This window comes from Lithobates pipiens, unplaced genomic scaffold (genome assembly GCF_037356315.1).
Source record: "Lithobates pipiens isolate NorthernLeopardFrog02 unplaced genomic scaffold, aLitPip1_a1.2 Scaffold_30, whole genome shotgun sequence".
NCBI lineage: Eukaryota > Metazoa > Chordata > Amphibia > Anura > Ranidae > Lithobates > Lithobates pipiens.
The window spans coordinates 59,016,862-59,037,975 of NW_027507791.1; the positions used below are offsets into that span (position 1 = coordinate 59,016,862).

The following is a 21,114-nucleotide window of genomic DNA, read 5'->3' on the forward strand; positions in this document are numbered from 1 at the left end:
ACCCCAAGTGAATCTACACTCGTACGGTATTGCCGGACCGGCTGCAAGATACTGGTACCGTATGAGGGCTCTCTAAATTTGTCTACATCCTTCAGTTTACTACAAGTGCTCTACAACAAGTCTGTGGCAGAGACTTTATTCTACAAGTGTTCTACAACAAGTCTGTGGCACAGACTTTATTCAAATGTATGTAAGTCTGTGGCAGAGGCTTCGCTTTATCTGAACACTCTATCGGCTGCTAGGCCTAGTGAGAGGAGGTCCATCCGATGGCTGTGAGAATCCAGTTGTGAGTGGCTATTCTCTGGATTTCTATAGTGAGAGACTTCTTATCTTGAGTAGTTCCAAGAGTACCTGAACTTTCGCGAATAAAAATCCCAAAAGCCGATCCAGTGTCAGTTTCTACAATTCTTTGGGCCATCTACCTCAGGAAACCCCTAGATGCACACGAGGTCAAGAAGGTAACGATAAGACCAGCAAATCAGCCGCTCCTTCGGGGGTCAGTGCTACACAACCACAATTTCAAAAAAGTTGGGACATTCTGTAAAATCTACATAAAAACCATGTAAACAGCTTGTATCCCATACGACAGGTCACACCTGGTGGGAATTTGCAGCAGTTTTATATATGGAATATACCTGTGCTAGTTTCTATTTCACTCTGAAATATAAACTGGTTTGGGTGGCATAGATAGACCTGACAGTTTACTGCACCAATATAATAGCACAGGAAGCCTAGTCAATTCCCCAGAAGATATGCATATATATATATTTTTTTTAAAACAGTACTTCAGGTTCACGCGACATATATCCATGATACATTTATATAAAAGTGACATGCTTTTGGATAAGTCCTAACATTTATTTTGAGGCTAGCCATACTTGCTCAACCACAACTATCAACCAATTTATTCCAAGGCCATCCTAACCCGCTAAACTACCATCAACCACCTACTGTATTCTACAGCCATCCCAAACTGCTGAACCACAACCTTCAACCATTTATTCTAGGGCCATCGCAACTTGCTGAATCAGAACCGTCAACCTTTTTTTCCAGGGCTAGCCCAACCTGCTGAACTACAACCATCAACCATTTCTTTAGGGGTCACTCCAACCTGTTTCACTCCAACCAATCATCCTATGTTGAAACCCACTTTAAGTGGACCTTTAGACAAATATTTTTTCAAAAAGCACTGGATAGAGTGTGGAAGGACTAGAAGCTTTGGGATATCTCTCTACTTCTACTCCTAGTAAAAGCTGCTACTTGACCAGGAAGCAAGGTCGAGTCTCTCCAACAGAAACACAGACAACAATGAAAACCTAACACAAAGGTGACCTACTCTACTTCTGAAAAAAAAATTATATATATATATATATATATATATATATATATATATATATATATATATATATATATATATATATATATATAGTGTGTGTGTGTGTGTGTGTGTGTGTGTGTGTGTGTGTGTGTGTGTGTGTGTGTTTATATATATATATTACACACACACACACACACACACACAGTATACTCAACCTTGATTTCTGGTCAAATAGCACCTGTCACCAGAAGTAAAGAGATATCTCACCGACCAGAGCATCTAGTCCTGTAAGCACGTCGGGACCCCACTGGGCAAGGACCGCGCTATACTGCAGATGGACAACGGCAGCAAAAAGCACCCTGAGGCGATTCAGTTCGCATAGGTAGCACTAAACAAGTCACTCATTGATTCCGTCACTATCTATCCAGTGCTTTGTAAAAAATGTTTGGCTAAAAAATAAAAAGCCTCTTGGCTGGAGTTCCAATTTAAAAGCTGAACCTCAGGTATGGTTTGTGTTGCATAATTACATTGGTTCAGCTTGGACATATTTCATACACTGTAGTAGAAATTACTAGCAATGGTCTTCCAGGTCTCGAGCCAAGTGGCAGCCCTACACAGGGGTCGCTTGCTTGCCATGGTCACCATTAAGAGTACACTTTATATTTTTATCAAAGAATGAGATGCAAGGCATTCTCTGATTGGACAAGGTGGAGCAGTGATGTCACAATCTCTACCTCATCCAATCAAAGACTGCTTTGCATTCATTGAGAAAAATACAAGGAGTTCTCTGAATAGTGCCCATGCTTAGTGAATGATCCCCTGTGGCTGGTATGCAGCAGGGCAGCTGCTTGGCACTGGTCCCAGTAGATTGTGGCAATCATTGTAGTAGCAGCAACTAGTGCAGTGATTTTCAGCTTCCACAGGTAGGTAATATGTATACCTATATTAGCCAAACTGGCTCAAAATCTCAATTGTTCTCTACTTTTAGGACATCATACAGTGTAGAAGACATCAAGAAATAGCTCCCAAACTCATTCACAAATCAAGTGATGGTTTACCTGCAATAAATGAAAACTCAAAGTATATCCATACCCAAGAACAAAAATATAATATGGGGCATATCACCAGTCCTTACATGTGGTGATCCTGCCAGTAACAACAATCACTCACTGTACTGTATCTATGGAGGAATAACACTGTCACTTTATGAAAGGACTACACACCATAACCTCTTCCCTATAACATTAGGGGAAGTGTTCTGTAGTCCACTAAGACAACAGTAGGCACAGGCTAGAGGACAGAAAGTTATCAACGCACAAGATTTCTGGCAGGATCAACAAGTTTTTTTGGTATATAACAAATATATAACAGTTTCAATTATATACTTAACATATTTAACAAACCAAGAGACCAAATAGGAGAATTTTATTCTTAGGGTTTCAAATTTTTCAGAGTCTGATACAAAATTAAAAAAATAGAACCCTCCCCCCCCCCAAAAAAAAAATTATGCACCAAAGAAGCAGTTTATGGCAAAACCAGCCACAGAACAACCACAACAAATATTAATACAAATGCAAATGATCAAAAGGATAAATAAAGCTTGGACCCAACTCTTTAGGTTAGCTGATCTCCTAATCACTAAAAGCATACATGATATAGATCACACGTGGTTCCATACAAGGTTTATATACATGGTTCCATAGCCATCTGCCTGGCCTACAAGGTTTATATACATGGTTCCATAGTCATCTGCCTGCCCTCATGAATGCACACTAAGAGGACCCAATGGGGTTGTTTTTGGTGGAAAGGATGTGCAGTTCTGGACAAGGCTACACAATGAAGCTTAAGCATTTTTAAAAAGGGAGCTGCACTCGGGGGGCGGAGGCATTAAAGGACAACTGTACTAGAGGTACAGTTGACATTTAAAGTGGAAGTAAACCCTCCTATCTTTTTCAGTCAAGGAAGCCTCATCTTGGCCTCCGTTTAATCTACAACTGCCATGATGCTGCACATGTGATCAGTTATGACAATAGCCATTGGGTGGTTTGACAGTCTGGTTGAGAGCACAACCAATGGGAGTGTAATATTCCCAGCATGTGCCGGAAATGTAACTGGTATTTGAAATGGTTAAAGGGGTGGGTTTACTTGTGCTTTAAGCTGATCTTATTCTTATATATACAGAAGACAGCTGAATAAACCGAGTGAATACTATATTTTAAGTAAATGCATATTGTCCTGAAGTAAAGGGAGTTATGGATGTACGAGGGACAGGTTCCAAAAGGAAATGGTCTACAGAAATCGACTGGATGAGAATAAGTAAATGAATATTACGCTAACCACAAACCCAGAGCAAAAAATGTATTTCTTCGTACCTGTCATTATCCAACAGGTCTTCAGGGAAGCTTCCGGTGGACAGTCGCTGCATGGTTGGAGGTTCCAGAAGGTCATTTTGTTGGTTGTTTTCAAAATGTTGGATGATGTTCCTTACGTTACCAGGTTTTACTGAGAAAAAATGAAGGATTGAGGCATGAAACGAAAAAAAAACGCCAAAGCCAATCCAGCCAGCTACCACTTGTATGGCCTTTGGAAGGAAGTTAGGTCATCGTACAGGAAGAGACACGAAGGAGGAAAGCAGAAACAACGCAGAGAGAACACCCAAAGTCTAGTAAATTAGAGTTTATATGAGAGAAGATACGGTTTCTGCAGAGCAAGATTGTGTTAGTGCATTTAAGTCAAAAGCTGAAGAGATTATAGGCCAATTGCGGTTAAGTCACACAAAGACATTAAATAGCTGGCAGTGTGATTGATGTTAGTGACTTAACTGTCCTTATCACAAGATTGTACAACACTACTACAACTACAACACTTCTATGGTTATATTAATTTTGCTTTGACGCAGCTCCAACATTTACTAAATTATAGAAGATTTCTGGTAAAGTTTAAATCTAAAGCTCAAGACCAGCCAACGTTTAATCTTGAATAGAGCTGGAAAAAGGTTAGAACTCCTGTCTTGGTCTTATTGCTGTTTATGTCCCTGTTGGGAAAATATTTTTGAATGTTGTCTACATCTCCACAGTGAAGATTTCACTTCTCTTCCCGTTCAGTCTGACAACTGTCACCTGGACCGGAAGTGAGGCAAAATCTCATGGGGCCGCATGGGCAGCAATAAAATTCTACCAAAGGTTCTAAAGATCATAACTCTAGTAGAAAATATGTACCCATTGGGGGCAAGGGAGGAAGAATTTATCTTTACTTCCTGTTTTGACACACATCAAATAAATAGGAAAGGGAGAAAATATTTCTTCACACTATACTCCAATAAAAAAAAGGGGGTTTTGTATATACCTCTGATGGCAATTCATAAAGACAGGGTTACATAGAGGTCTTAAATTATACATTTTTTCAACTTTGATAATAAAAACTAAAAAGTCATGATAAAAACATCAGCTAAGGTGTTCATTATCATAAGGAACATATACAATGTTAATACAAAATAAGAAGGTCTACATGTTAGGCAGAATAAAAATCTGCTTCTTCAGACTTCTTCTGGTCTGAGATGTATAGCAATTCTTATATTTTCCACGAAAAACACAGTAATATCATATGACAAAAATCCAACATACAAAAATTGTATTCTATATAACCATATAGCATAACCACGTGGTTATACAGAATATAATTTTTGTTTGTTATACCTGTTCTCTACACAAAAATGGATCAACACAGGTGCAGAGCAGGGCACCTGTGGGTTACCTGCACTGAGCCATAGACTTCTGTTATTACCTTTGGGTTTGGTGCGCTTTGTAAAAGCTCACCAAAACTCCTGAATGCAGAAAGTGAACCACACCTGCAGGATATACCAGTAATAAAATTCTACGGCAAAGTGCAGGTAACCCGCAGGAAAGCCACAGATGCACTGCACCTGCGGTGCAGGTAAACTGCAGCGGATCATTGTGAAAGCAGCCTTAGACCGCTTTCACACGATCGGGTCCACCTGTCTGTTTTTTCAGGCCCAGTCGGACCCTCCATTCATCTCTATGAATGTCCAGGATTGTCTACGTCCGATCCAATCCACTAAAAAACAAAGGGCGATCTGTCCCCTAACGTCTGGGAGGATCGGATCGGAGGTCCCGTAGAGTGGGCTGTGACCTGTCATCTGCCCACTCCGCTCATTGTGGCCCATGATCGGGTACCAAGTCCCTTAAGTAGCCCTTACTCTTCAAAAGATTGGGTACCTCCTGACCTAAGCTGGTTTTTTATGCCCACTTTTGGGTAGTTTTTATCATCAAATGTGACTAAAAGTACAATTTTATCACTTCATTGGGGGGAGATTTAATAAAACTGGTGCACTCAGAATCTGGTCCAGCTGTGCATAGTAACCAATCAGCTTCCAGGTTTTATTGTCAAAGCTAAATTGAACAAGCTGATGTTAGAAGCTGATTGGTTACTGTGCACAGCTGCGCCAGATTCTGTGTGCACCAGTTTTAGTAAATCAACCCATTGTGTTTATGAGTTACCATCGGAGGTATATACAAGGGTCCTCTTTATTTTGACTGAAGCATCGTATGTCTGAGGATGGTACTGCCTATCATAGGTGTGCGCAGCCTATTGCATTAGGTCTACATATATATGGCCCTGGCACATTGATCTCCCTGTTTTCACACAGAGTGATAATGCTAATGTGCACTAGGTGACTAGGGTGTGCCCAGGCACACCCTGTGCGCACGCCTATGCCGCCTATGGTTCAGTAATTACATCTACACCAACATCCCGCCTCCCTGCTATTTAAATATTTCTTCACTTCCAGTTCTGTCTGACAATCTCTCCAATGGGGCCACTTGTAGCATTAAAATTTCCTTTCACTTCCTGTCAAAATTGTAAGTGTTCTAGGACAGAACGTGAGGGGAAATCTTTCAAATGCAAGACAAGGAAAAAGTTAACAGGGGTTCTAACCCGTCCACACTAGAGATAAGATCAACATAATGTGCTCCAACCTTTTCTGCAGGGCTTTGTGAACCTTACTGCACCTCTAATGAAGCACTTACTCCCATCTCATGGGATTCTAGGGCTCCAATATTTCAAATAATGCTGAGGCTATACGGACAAGAATTTGTGGACTATACTATTAATTCTGTTGCACTGCACTTTGAAATATTTAAACATCTATATGAACCATGGACTTTAACATGGAATTACCCCCCCCCCCGCCCCCCTTTCCCCATTGTGACTATAACTTTTCTGGTAAGGGTTTTCAGTGTGTGTCTGGGAGAATTTGTGTCCATTCAGGCAAAAGAGCATTTGTCTGGTTAGGTACTGATGTACGAGAAGTTTTGGCTCATAATTGAGGTTTCAAATCATTTCTCTGGTGTTTAGGTCAAGGCTCTGAAAGCCTCTCAAGTTCCTTCACACTAAACTCATCAATCCATGTCTAAGGAGCTGGATTTGTGAACTTGGGGACAATCATACTAAAGAAAAAAAAAATTCCATCCCCAAACTATTGTCACAAATTCTGAAGTCTACAATAGTTCAAAATGTCTTTGGGTGCTGAAGCATTACCAGTACTCTTCATTAGAAAGACTAGAACTAAATGATTTGGAGGCATGTCCACGTATCGGTGGTGTGATGGTCAGGCATCTACAATCCACATGGTGTATTTTTAAACAATACCTCTAACTTGGCACTCATGTTGAAAAATTTCAGCTGCACTGCCATGGTTTATTCTCATGATCATCAGGACCAAAAGTAGGAATCAGCAAAAAAAAAGTATGCAAAAAGGTTTGAAACCAATTATATGGACCTGACTGCTGGGATTCTCCCAGGTGCCATAAATATCACTTGTATTCTGGAGTTGAAAACATGCTGCTGCCTAAAGCTGGCCATAGATGGATCAAACCTCGGCCGGTTCAGCAGGGACCGGCTGAGATTCGATCCATCTATGGGCAGGCTGAATGTATCCAAGGCAATCCATCGATTAACTTGGGTACAACCAACCTGTCGGATTTTTAGCATTAAATTACTGCCGATGGCTACAGTTGCTAACAGAAATCATTGTGTTCTGCCAGTTAGGAAGGCTCCCTATGCCCCATCCCCCTGGCAGAACACAATGGCTCCATGGGAGGCATTCCCCCATCAACACAGTCGTGGAGGAATCAAGCGATTTTCTTTCCTTTCACCAATGGTTGAAGGAAAGAAAAACAATTCATCTATGGCTTACCTTTTGCCACTTTGCTTTTGGGCTTCAATTTCCAGCCAGGACAGAAACATCACATTTAAATAAGCATTCAAAAACCAATGCTTGTGAAAACAGTTTGCTGCCAATGTTCCTTCATTGGCTAATTTTGGAAGTGGATATTTTTAAGATATGGAACATGCACAAATGTAGTGAATTATAAAATAACAAAACTTGGTACTTGTAACTGCAATTGGACTGTAAGCTCCTCAGCCAGCAGACATAGCCATTAAAGTAGAATTTCAGCCAACATGTTTTTGCTCTGTTTTGGCTAGAGTAGGGAAGGGTTGGCTAGAATAGAGAAGGGTTCAATACAAAGCATTCGTTGACTGAATCGTCACCACCCCACCTCTCCACCTGGTCCAATCTTTACATTCACTTAGAAAATGCAAAGCGATCTTTAAATGGCGCCCATGCCAAGTGGTCAACCTTTGTATTCACAATGCAGCAGGGCAGCCACTTGGCACAGGACCCAAGTGGTATCAAATACAGTGATTTTCAGTTTCTAGAGGGACCCCACAGTATGGTATGTGCATAGATACATTGGTCCAAGTTGGGCCAACGTAACTATAATAAAATATATCCATACTTGGAATTCTTCTTTAAATCATGATTTTAATGTTGTCCTTGTCCCGACTGTGGAGATTTTCCTTCACTTTCTGCCTTGTTAGTGGTCACCAGGAAAGGATTTGAGGGGATCTCCACAATGGGGACATTGACAAACAGCGATAAACATGTGATAGAGAGGTTTCAACCCTTCCACACTCTGGATGCTAAATCGGAGCTAAAAACAAACCTTGTGTCTGGTATTCCACTCTTAATACCATACAATAAAACATAATACCAGAAAGAAGTTCAAGTGGGTAAAGAGGTAAAGAGTTAGAGCAATTTACAAGAGGCAACCAATTGAGAAAAATACATTAGAGTCAGGATTAGTGGAGGAAGACTCCATGAAAGGCAGAAAAGTTGCTTAAGGTGAGAGATTGAGATGAGGTTTTACCTTCACCGGGGGACAAGGGGACATGAAATGCTACAAGGGAAAAAAAATGAGGAATTAACTCTTAGTTAATAAAGTGATCAGTAGAGGAATTAGAGCAGAGAGCCTTTAAGAGGAAAAAAAAGATAATTAAAGGGCAAATCAAGAAAATAGCTACACACACAAGTCTAACACAGACATCAATATTGGGATATACGCAATGGATAAATTATTGGAATATTCTGAGATATGTGGACATGTAAGAAGAGTGGTAACATTTCAAAACCTGAACAACCAACAGACTCTGTGCGTCACTGCCCCGCCTCCTGTCTAAAATTTAAAGTAGAACTTCAGCTTAAACTCTAATCTGACCTACTTGCAGCAATAGTCTAAGCCCTTGTACACATGGTCGGAGATTCTGACAACCAAATCCGACAGATTTTGTCCGACGGATTGTGTCCGAAACTGTTACATACACACGGTCGGACGAAGTTGTCGGAAAATCCGATCGTTCAGAACGTGATGACGTTATTTCGTTACGACGGGACTACGTTCAGGCTAGTAGCCAATAGCTTTGATGTAGGAATTTGATCTGAGCATGCGTGGCACTTTGTCGGATCGGAATTCTCTACACATGATCGGAGTATGTCCGATCGGACCAGTTTGTCGGAAAATATTTCCATCAAGTTGGAAAATTGGGTCCGACGGATATTCCGACGGAAACAGTCCGATGCATACCACACACAGTCGGATTATCCGACAAAACGGTCCGATAGGACACATTCCGACGGATTCTCCGACCGTGTGTACAAGGGCTAAGACTAATCTATACCAATAGGTACTTTTTCTGAAGCCGGTCCCATGCTGAGCTGCCAGCGGGGGCTTCTCTGCGTGGGCGTGTGCAGAAGAGGCAGCCGAGAACAGACCGGAGACCGGACTGGATCGGCTTCAGAAATGTTAAGTATAACGAGTTTTGCTTTAAAGTGTTAGTTAAGTTAGTCTAAGGCCTAATGTACACGGGACACTGAGGCAACCCCTTCTGAATGATTTTTTTGACAGCTTGAAACCGGCGTTTATAAACACCCGTTTAGCCGCATTTAGCAGCGTTTTACCACGTTCACGTCTTGGAGCATTTATTTAAGATAACATCATAAGACGCTCCCAAAGCGCAAAAACAATATTATTTGACTATTTCAGCCATTTTGTGAGACCAGAATGAGTAGCAGCAGCTGAGAGAGCAGCAGTATACTTGTATCTACTCCAATTTCGGTGCTTTTACTATGGATCCCATAAGGAGCATATGTGAAGAAATGCTCCTGACGTTGCTGTTGATGAGGCTGGAAAAACGTCGAAAATTGCGTGCGAGGACCAGAGTTCATCGCTACTGGACTCATCCATCGAGTGCGCAGCGCATGTCTGTAGGATATTTTTCCATCATGTACTGTATGTACAGCTAGCTGTGTATTGGATTGGTTAATGGACTCATTAGGGGTATATAACTGGTCTATGAAACATTGCAAGCAATGACAAGTTTTAAAAAAATGTTTTAGTGGTTTTACATCATTTACTATAATTTTTACATTTTGTAATGTAAAAAAAAAAAAAAAAAAAAAAAAAGGTCACCTTTAAAAACGCTTCTAAAACTAAAACACGGCTAAACATCGGTAAACTACGTGAAACGTCGGAAACTTCGGCGTCTGAACTGATTTTTTTGCCTTCAAAGAAAAGCCTCTAAACGCAACTGCCTAAAAATGACATTAAACAAACCTGTGTACATGTACACATAAGATAACATTGGATGAGTTCAGGGGCAGCTGAGAAAAGCAGCCAACTGCCTCTGACCGTCCGTTTACCAGCAGCAGTGTACACGAGGCCCTAGAATGTTGCTGCGAGTAGATTTAGAGATCGTTGGTTTTAGGCCGAACTGCTACATTAAATTACCGCTATAGAAAATGATCACACTGCAGTTTTTGCATCCAAAAGCCCCAGTTGAGACTTGGGGGGTGTTTTTTTTTTAAAGATTTGCGGAGCTACTCATCCTGTGAAATCACACAAACACTTGTTCTCTGTGATTAGGGGCAAATTCAAAAGTTGTTTTTTTTTTTTCTCCAAAGGTTGAATGTCCTTCATAGCGTGTGCATCAGGAACTGCATTATGGCCACTAGTTGGAGCTGGCGATCAGGTATGCACGTCTGTTTGGGTCATTGTTGGAACATGTTACGTCTCCCTGCTGGATTTTTTATCATTATAGAGCAGCGGTTGTCAACTTATGAGCTAAAGGGGGCCTCAAATGCGGCTCCTGACATCAAAGGGCTGCACATAATGTTCAATATATGTAAGGCTTGAGAGGACTGTCAAAAACTGCAGTGCTAATAGAGAAAATGAAGGTCAGAGAGTATGGACAGGATACAATTTTGGCTGGGGATATGCTAAAGAAGACATACGAAACTGGGAACGTGTGACATGAGGTTAGTAGAAATCAATGCGGTCACCCTAATCAATGTTCCCATTACAGACTGCTGAGGTTTGAGGACCACACAACAGACACCTATGGGCAGTGGTGTATTTTGGTTTTGTGCTGCCCTAGGAGGCAAATTGGGTGGCAAATTGGGCGCACCCCCATCTAAATGTGCCCTACCCCAGCCACTTTAAAATTGCGCTCGCCTATGAAACGGCGGCAAACAATGTAAATTTTACTTTCAATGGGCGATGCTTAAAAGCCTTTACAGGTTATCACTTTAGATTTACAGAGGAAGTCTGGAGCTAGAATTACTGTCCATAATCTGACGTTCGTGGTGATACCCCACATGTGGGACGATCACGGTTTGTGTGTGTGGGGGACTGACAGGCGCGTTCGCCTTTGCAAATGGGGGCACTTGAATTTTTTTGAATTCGTCTTTTTTTTTTTACACTGTTGCTTTCATTTATTTATTCTTTTTTTATCACATTTATTGCTGTCACAAGGGATGTAAACATCCTTGTGACAGCAATAGGCAGGTGACAGGTACTCTTTATGGAGGGATGTGGGGTCTACAAGACCCCAGATCTCTCCTCTGCACTTGAAAGCATTCAAAAACACCAAGATCCGATTTTAAAAACTGGCCCTGGTTGTTTCCGAGTAAACCGGAAGTAATGTCATGTCATTGCTTCCAGTTTACTGTTACGAACAGCCGATCAAAGCTGATCCCAGCTTGGCTGGGCTGCCTGACCAGCCAGCAGCCGCTCTGGCTGGTCACTCAGGTTCTGCCTGGTGGTGGGGGAACATTCCCTCTCGCTGCTTGTAATAGCAATAGCTACTACACCGCTACAATTGCTATTGCAAGAGAACTGTCCGCTGGCTCTAAAAAATAAAAAAAATTAAAAAAATGATAACGGGGTGATGCCTGCAGCTGTAGGCATCATCCTGGTACAGCCATCTCCCCCCTGAAAAATGCCACCCGAGGCAAACACCTTGTGTGCCTCACAGTAGATACACCCCTACCTATGGGCTGAATGTGGCCCTCAGGCCATGGGTTGGGCACGAGGGTTGTAAAGAATAAACCCAGGAGGAGCTGGAACAAGTATGGGTGGAACACCCAAGACTCCTGGTTGAACGAATAACAGAACTGGGAATTATGGCAGGAAGAGCTCACTGCTGGAAGTATCATAAGAAACCACAGGTTGACTTAGCCCACCATGCTCTCTACCTATAGCTAAAATATAACTTTTTGGTGAATTCATCAAAGCAGACACTATGGCATAGAAGTCATAAAAAACAAAAAACAAATGGTCACCACCCCTTTACTGCGTATATGGCTGCTGCTTCCCATAATCCCATACTCACTGCTTTGAGAAGTCTTGGGTTTGGCAATATATTTAAGGATGGGATTTCGCTTCTTGTCATCTGCTGAATCACGATCTTTATCCTTCTTTGCGCTGCTGTTCTGTGAAGACAAAAAAGCCGGGGTCAGCATTAGTTACATGTAGGAGTCAAAATGTACTAGTAGAATAATAAAATAAGAACTCTATTAGGAATGAGCTGCAAACATAAGAAAAGATGGGGGCACCTCTAAGAATATCGGAAAAGCAGATTTTGGATGTGGCCGTGAAAACATGTGTGACCATAGTAAATTGAAGATCAATCCTCTGTAGCTGAAGAATAAGAAGGCATTGATATTGGATAGGATACATCGCTTCTGTACGCAATTCATTTTGTTCTGAATTCTTTTTTTTAACTAATTTGAAAATCTGAAATAATTACTAATAACTTAACTATTACTAACTAATAAATTATAGTTATTGGAATTTCCTTTCAAATCTGGCTGTTAGTGAACATAATGAATACGAATTAATCCAAAATGATGAATTATCCGAAATAATGAATGTTGTATCTAAACAAATGGAACGTAACAAAATAATAATAAACAGTAATAATAAAAACTTTTTATTATTAATGTGTTCTATTCCATTTGTTTAGATGCGGTATTCGTTATTTTTTCGGATTATTCGCAACGTCAGATAAATTTGTGTTCCTGACGTCACTATGAGCTAGTTTACACTAATGGTATCCCTCTAAATCTAACAAATACAGCATTTGGTATATAACCACTTCAATACCGGGGGGCACTTTCACCCCTTCCTGCCCAGGACAATTTTTAACTTTCAGCGCTGTCACACTTGAATGACAATTGCGCAGTCATGCAACGCTGTACCCAAACTACATTTTTTACAATTTTCTTACCAGAAATAGAGCTTTTTTTTGGTGGTATTTGATAAAATCTGGGGCTTTTATTTTTTGCTAACTAAACTAAAAAAGTCAGACATTTTTGGAAAAAAAATAAGTTTTTCTTAGCTTCTGTCAAAATTTTTTTTTTCTCTTTCATGGAGGGGGGGCTGAGGAGTTGGCACTGATGAGAAGGCACTGATATGTAGAATTGATGGGCACTGATTTGCGGCACTGATTTGCAGCACTGATATGCAGCACTGATAGGCACCGATAGGTGGCACTGATGGGCACTGACAGATGCCACTGATGGACACTAATAGGTGCCACTGATGGGTAGCACTGATGATGAGGTACTGAAAGCTGTTACTGCTGGGCTCTGATTGGCACTGTGGTGGGCTCTGAGAGACTTTATTGAGGGAGCACCAACTGGCAGCTGTTGGGCACCGATTGGCAGCTGATGGGCACATCCGATTGGGGCTGTGCTGATAATCAATGTGCTGATTATCAGCACAGAGCCCCCCCCCGACAGGGAGAGCCAATCAGCTCTCCCTATCAGCGTGAACCGAGGAATGCCATTTACCAGCACCTTTTTGTTCACACGATGATCAGCTGTGATTGGTCAAAGCTGATCACGTGGTAAGAAGCCTCTGTCATTTTTGAAGAAATTTTTTTACTTTTTTTTTTACTATAGCAGAAAGTAAAAAATATTGTTTTTTGTTTTCACAATTGTCGCTCTTTTTTTGTTTATAGCGCAAAAAATAAAAACCGAAGAGGTGATCAAATACCACCAAAAGAAATCTCTATTTGTGGGGAAAAAAAAAGACACACATTTTGTTTGGGTACAGTGTGGCACGACCGCACAATTGTCAGTTAAACGACGCAATGCAGAATCGCAATAAATGGCCTGGTCAGGAAGGGGGTAAAACCTTCCTGGCCTAAAGTAGGTCAAGTATATAAAAAGACAGATGCAGACTTTACCAAGTTACAAACATCACTCACCTTCTTCGCCTTGTTTAGGAAAGGAAGCCATTTGTCCTTGTCGGGAATACTTTGGGATTTCTCCGAGACGCTGGCAGAAGGGAACTCTCGAAAGCTAATGCCAGCGTGACTCATATATGTCCTCAGTGCAAAATTCATAGGGGAGCTGTAAAGGGAGAGAAGAGGTCAGTTTTACCCTTCTGAAATTTCTCCTAAAAAAAAAAAAAAAAATGTCCATGATCAATACAAACATTGATTTTCAAGGGGGAAAAAAAAGGGAGACAGCTAATGCCATTTAAATCTAAACTCCCGGCAAACATAAAAACACTCATGTAGCTATGTTATAAGTAATACAGTACTGATTGTATTTTTAAATGCAAGTATCTGAGTTGAACCTGGTAGCAACCTCCTGTACAGCAGAGCTCAGACTGGAAGAGAAGCCAATCTAGTACGCTCAGTGCTGGGACAAGGTCATCTAGAAACCAGGGCAAACATGCCAAACTTCCCCTCCTAGCACAAATCCTCTACCCCTCAAATTCCACCCCCCCCCCTCCGCAGAACACATAATTCTGACCTCCTATCCCCCTCCTAGCACAAATCCTCTACCCCTCAAATGTCCCCTCCGAGTACACATCATCCCCCGTCCCATCCCTCTCCTAGCACAAATCCCCCCCCCAATCCTCTACCCCTAAAGTTTCCCCTTTGAGAACACATCATTCCCCCCTCCTAGCAAAAATACTTCCCCCCCAAATTTCCCCTCCTAGCACAAATCCTCTACCCCTCAAATTCCACCCCCCCCCGAAGAACACATAATTCTGACCCCCTATCCTCCTCCTAGCACAAATCCTCTACCCCTCAAATTTACCCTCTGAGAACACATCATCCCCCCCTCTACCACAAATCCTTCCCCTCGTAGCACAAATTCTCTACCCCTTAAATGTCCCCTCCGAGTACACATTATCCCCCCTCCCATCCCCCTCCTAGCATAATCTCCCCCCCCCCCAAATTCCCCCTGCTAGCACAAATCCTCTACCCCTCAAATTCCACCCCCCCCCCCCCCCCCGCAGAACACATAATTCTGACCTCCTATCCCCCTCCTAGCACAAATCCTTCCCCCTCAAATTTCCCCTCCTAGCACAAATCCTCTACCCCTCAAATGTCCCCTCTGAGTACACATCATCCCCCCTCCCATCCCTCTCCTAGCATAAATACCCCCCCCCCCCAATTTCACCTCCTAGCACAAATTCTCTACCCCTCAAATTTCTCCTGCGAGTACACATCACCCCCCGCCCCCCCTCCTATACCGCTCCTAGCAAAAATCCTCTACCCCTCAAATTTCCCCTCTGAGAACACATCACCCCCCCTCCTATCACAAATCCTACCCCCCAAATTTCCCCTCCTAGCACAAATCCTCTACCCCGTCAAATGTCCCCTCCGAGTACACATCATCCCCCTCTCCCATCCCTCTCCTAGCATAAATCCCCCCCCCCCCCCAATTTCCCCTCCTAGCACAAATCCTCTACCCGTCAAATGTCCCCTCTGAGTACACATCCCCCTCTCCCATCCCTCTCCTAGCACAAATCCCCCTCCCCCCAAATTTCCTCTTTCTAGCACAAGCACCCCAAAAAATAAATCCCCTACTTGCACAATTCCCCTCCCCCTCTACCATATCACCTCTCCTAACACAACCCCCCAGCAAAAATCCTCTTTCCCCATCCTCCCTCCCAACACAAATCTCCCTAAATCACCACTCCTAACCCCCCCCCCCCCCCATTTACCCCGCTAGAACACTTTTAACCCCCTGCTGCCCCCCCCCAAATTCCCCATCCCAACACAAATACCTACTCCCCTCCCTCCCAATCTCCTCAAAGCACCCCCACCCCACCATGATACCCCAGTGCTTCTCCTGTCACTGCACAGGCCTGTGCTGTGTGTCAGAGCTGTGCAAATCTTAGGGCTGGATGGATAGAAATAATAAATCTTGATTGCTCTTAATAGAAGCCTAACGCACATGCGATATATTTGCGACTATCACACAAATGTTGTAATAAGAGGGTCATACAGAATGGTTATGGGCCAACGTGTACAATGTCTTATTTGTCAGTTCAGGCCGTAACCGCAAAAAAAAAAAAAAAAAACAATATTATTTTTTTTTTTACTGCGACCTAAAATTAAAAAAAAAATTGTATGGAGCCCTAAAGACTATGGATGGTAGTTTAGATAATGTTCGGCAGCTATATAAACTGTTGTGAATTTCACTTCCTTCTATGGTGTGGCAACTTTACATGTATTTTACATACATTGCCATTCTATATAACCTGGTAATTGTGTAAAAACGGGCAGCTTTAAAAGCCTGCAAGATGTGACAAGCTATATATACATCTCTGCTCTGGGTGAGCGGTGCAGGTAAACAGAGGGATTTGTGGGATGTAATATTCCCAGCGGCTCAACACACAACCTTATATGCATATAAGTAATGCATAGGCCTGCAAATACCGCTGCCTACCGCCCATGGAGCCGATTGGGGAGAAGGCAAGAAGAATAGTTGTGTAATGTAGCCTTCACCCCCAAAAAACTATTTTTTACCTTTTCTACACGGGCTACTAGGGGTGCAAAAACAGGCAATTTGACCAACCATTTAACCACTTAAGGACCGAGCCTTTTTTTGAGATTAGTGGTTTACAAGTTAAAAGCTGTTTTTTTTTTTCTAGAAAATTACTTAACCCCCCCCCAAACATTATACATTTTTTTTCTAACACCCTAGAGAATAAAATGGTGGTCGTTGCAATATTTTCTGTCACACCGTATTTGCGCAGCGTTCTTACAATCGCACTTTTTTTGAAACAAAAATACACTTTTTTGAATTAGAAAATAAAACAGTAAAGTTAGCCCAATTGTTTTACTTATATTGTGAAAGATAATGTTATGTCGAGTAAATTGATACCCAACATGCCAAGCTTCAAAATTACGCCCGCTCGTGGAATGGCAGCAAACTTTTACCCTTAAAAATCTCCATAGGCGACATTTAAAAAAATTCATTTTGAGTTACAGAGGAGATCTATGATTATTGCTCTTGCTCTACCGATCGCAGTGATACCTCACATGTGTGGTTTGAACACGGTTTTCATGTGCGGGCGCTTCTGCGCAAGTGCGCGGCAAGACAGGGAGCGTTTAAAAAAAAAAAAAAAAATTTCTTATTTATTTTAACTTTTATTTTTTATTTTTAAACTGTTCTTTAAAAAAAAAAAAAAGTGTGTCACTTTTATTCCTATAACAAGGAATGTAAACATCCCTTGTAATAAAAGAAAAGCATGAAAAGATCTCATATTTACACTTAAATGCAATAAAAAAAAAAAAAAAAAAAAAAAATGGCCCTTTAAGAGCTACAAGTGGAAGAGACGTTTTGACGTCACTTCCGCCCTGCAATCGTATGGAGACGGGTGGGGGCCATCTTCCTATCACTCATCTCCATATCCAGCAAATTTAGGACGTATATCGGTGTGCGGCGGTCCATAAGTGGTTAAAGTGTAAAGACGGCCATAGATAGATCAAAATGTGTCCGGTTCTGCAGGGAGTGGCTGAAATTCGATCTTTGTAAGGGCTTGACATGGGTACAGCCAGCCTGTCTGATTTTTTACATTTGACTACTGCTGGAGGCTATAGACGCTAGCAGTATTCATTGTGTTCTGCCAGACAGGAAGGCTCCCCACACCTCTCCACTGGCAGAGCACAATGGTACTGTGGGAGGCATTCCCTCATTAACAGCGTCGATGGTGGAAAGAAAAGGAAAGAAAATAAAGGAAAAAACTCATCTTCTGGGCAATATACTAACACCCCTTAGTTAATTTGTATATTGGAGATTTGTAGGATTTTTTGGGTGCATATTAAATCAATAGGAAAAATTTATTAGAAAATAAACATTTTATAAATACATAAAAACAATGTAGTTGCATTGAAAAAGACTCATACAGTACAGTCCTTAAAAGGTACAGCACGATGGTGTGGTTCCCAATATATTGTGCCCTATAATGGGGCTTCCTCAGGGATGGTGTCCACATGAATATCAGAGCCTTCCCAAAATATATTGCAATTGATAATGGTTCAGGGGGTCAAGCAGACACCATAAGACCAAACACTGGACTGGACTACTCTTCAGTTGCAAGCCATCAACTTTTTGTTTATAAAGGTCCAATATACTCTCAATTTTGCCACCAAGAATTTTGCAGCAGGTGAAATCCTCCATTGATATCAGTGGCCATCATCCAGAGGTGGGATTCTCCATTGATATCAGTGGCCATCATCCAGAGGTGGGATTCTCCATTGATATCAGTGGCCATCATCCAGAGGTGGAATCCTCCATTGATATCAGTGGCCATCATCCAGAAGTGGAATCCTCCATTGATATCAGTGGTCATCATCCAGAAGTGGAATCCTCCATTGATATCAGTGGCCATCATCCAGAGGTGGGATTCTCCATTGATATCAGTGGCCATCATCCAGAGGTGGGATTCTCCATTGATATCAGTGGCCATCATCCAGAGGTGGAATCCTCCATTGATATCAGTGGCCATCATCCAGAAGTGGAATCCTCCATTGATATCAGTGGCCATCATCCAGAGGTGGAATCCTCAATTGATATCAGTGGTCATCATCCAGAGGTGGGATCCTCCATTGATATCAGTGGTCATCATCCAGAGGTGGGATCCTCCATTGATATCAGTGGCCATCATCCAGAGGTGGGATCCTCCATTGATATCAGTGGTCATCATCCAGAGGTGGGATCCTCCATTGATATCAGTGGCCATCATCCAGAGGTGGGATCCTCCATTGATATCAGTGGTCATCATCCAGAGGTGGGATCCTCCATTGATATCAGTGGCCATCATCCAGAGGTGGGATCCTCCATTGATATCAGTGGCCATCATCCAGAGGTGGAATCATCCATTGATATCAGTGGCCATCATCCAGAGGTGGGATCCTACATTGATATCAGTGGCCATCATCCAGAGGTGGGATCCTCCATTGATATCAGTGGCCATCATCCAGAGGTGGAATCCTCCATTGATATCAGTGGCCATCATCCAGAGGTGGGATCCTCCATTGATATCAGTGGCCATCATCCAGAGGTGGGATCCTCCATTGATATCAGTGGCCATCATCCAGAGGTGGGATCCTCCATTGATATCAGTGGCCATCATCCAGAGGTGGGATCCTCCATTGATATCAGTGGCCATCATCCAGAGGTGGAATCCTCCATTGATATCAGTGGCCATCATCCAGAGGTGGAATCATCCATTGATATCAGTGGCCATCATCCAGAGGTGGGATCCTACATTGATATCAGTGGCCATCATCCAGAGGTGGGATCCTCCATTGATATCAGTGGCCATCATCCAGAGGTGGAATCCTCCATTGATATCAGTGGCCATCATCCAGAGGTGGGATCCTCCATTGATATCAGTGGTCATCATCCAGAGGTGGGATCCTCCATTGATATCAGTGGCCATCATCCAGAGGTGGGATCCTCCATTGATATCAGTGGCCATCATCCAGAGGTGGAATCATCCATTGATATCAGTGGCCATCATCCAGAGGTGGGATCCTACATTGATATCAGTGGCCATCATCCAGAGGTGGGATCCTCCATTGATATCAGTGGCCATCATCCAGAGGTGGAATCCTCCATTGATATCAGTGGCCATCATCCAGAGGTGGGATCCTCCATTGATATCAGTGGCCATCATCCAGAGGTGGGATCCTCCATTGATATCAGTGGCCATCATCCAGAGGTGGGATCCTCCATTGATATCAGTGGCCATCATCCAGAGGTGGGATCCTCCATTGATATCAGTGGCCATCATCCAGAGGTGGGATCCTCCATTGATATCAGTGGCCATCATCCAGAGGTGGAATCATCCATTGATATCAGTGGCCATCATCCAGAGGTGGGATCCTACATTGATATCAGTGGCCATCATCCAGAGGTGGGATCCTCCATTGATATCAGTGGCCATCATCCAGAGGTGGAATCCTCCATTGATATCAGTGGCCATCATCCAGAGGTGGAATCCTCCATTGATATCAGTGACCATCATCTCATACATAGAGGCCAGTTGACAGTATAGCCATGCCTACCAAGTGTGAACCTAGCCTTTATCTTTGCTACTTCAAAATAAAACAGTTGAAATACCGAGTAAATGTTTCCATGGGCTACAGGGGTGCCACTTAAATTAAGCTTCAGTGATTTTGCCACTTTGACCGCTATTATGCACTGAAGGTGGAATCCACCATTGACCATAGTGACTATCTCCCCACTTGTATAAGCCAATTGACAATATAGGTATGTCTACTGAGTATCTTGCTTTCTTACCAGTGCCATGTGCCTCAATCACATTATCAATCTGAGCCTTTGCAACAACCCCCCTACCAGGCTGCACCTTTTAAAATAGGAAGTAGGACAACCAATTATGTGATCATATTTTAAATGATGGTTTTTGGTACTTTTACTATTCAAAGACTTTAATGCAGGTAACTGGGGACTTTGCTATTGAACTAATTCTTTATTCTAGCTTTACATTTTATGTCTTGGACCCAAACAAATGACTATTCACTACCCAGATCTATATAGTAGACCTTCTCAACCAGGGTTCAATGGAACCTTAGGGTTCTTCCAGAGTTTGCTAGGGGTTGGTTGAGTAATGTGAGTGCCTCTCACCACTGATATCAATACTCATATTAGCTATCTAATAGGGGGCATTCTTCTTCCTACTGACCACCTTGCCAATGTACAATGAGCTTTACATTATTATTGGCAGGGGTTCTCTGAAACCTGAAAGCGTTCCCCCATTTAAAAAAATGTTGAGAAAGGCCGCTATATGGTGTAGCCACTTGATGTTTTATTGTGGTAA

General features: G+C 42.3%; 1 protein-coding gene across 5 annotated transcripts in view; it reads right to left on the reverse strand.

Moving 5' to 3' along the window:
• Positions 1 to 21,114, reverse strand: part of ARHGEF11 (Rho guanine nucleotide exchange factor 11) — a 262,171-nt gene that overhangs the window by 58,793 nt on the left and 182,264 nt on the right. For 4 of the 5 annotated variants that reach the window (XM_077464299.1, XM_077464297.1, XM_077464300.1 and 1 more), the window contains 4 exons: positions 14,228 to 14,372; positions 12,347 to 12,446; positions 8,548 to 8,577; positions 3,691 to 3,820 (listed from right to left, as the gene is read on the reverse strand). In XM_077464299.1, the coding sequence (XP_077320425.1) occupies positions 3,691 to 3,820; positions 8,548 to 8,577; positions 12,347 to 12,446; positions 14,228 to 14,372 (405 nt within the window). The remainder of the gene's footprint in view (positions 1 to 3,690; positions 3,821 to 8,547; positions 8,578 to 12,346; positions 12,447 to 14,227; positions 14,373 to 21,114) is intronic. The other variant, XM_077464298.1, reaches the window with a different exon arrangement.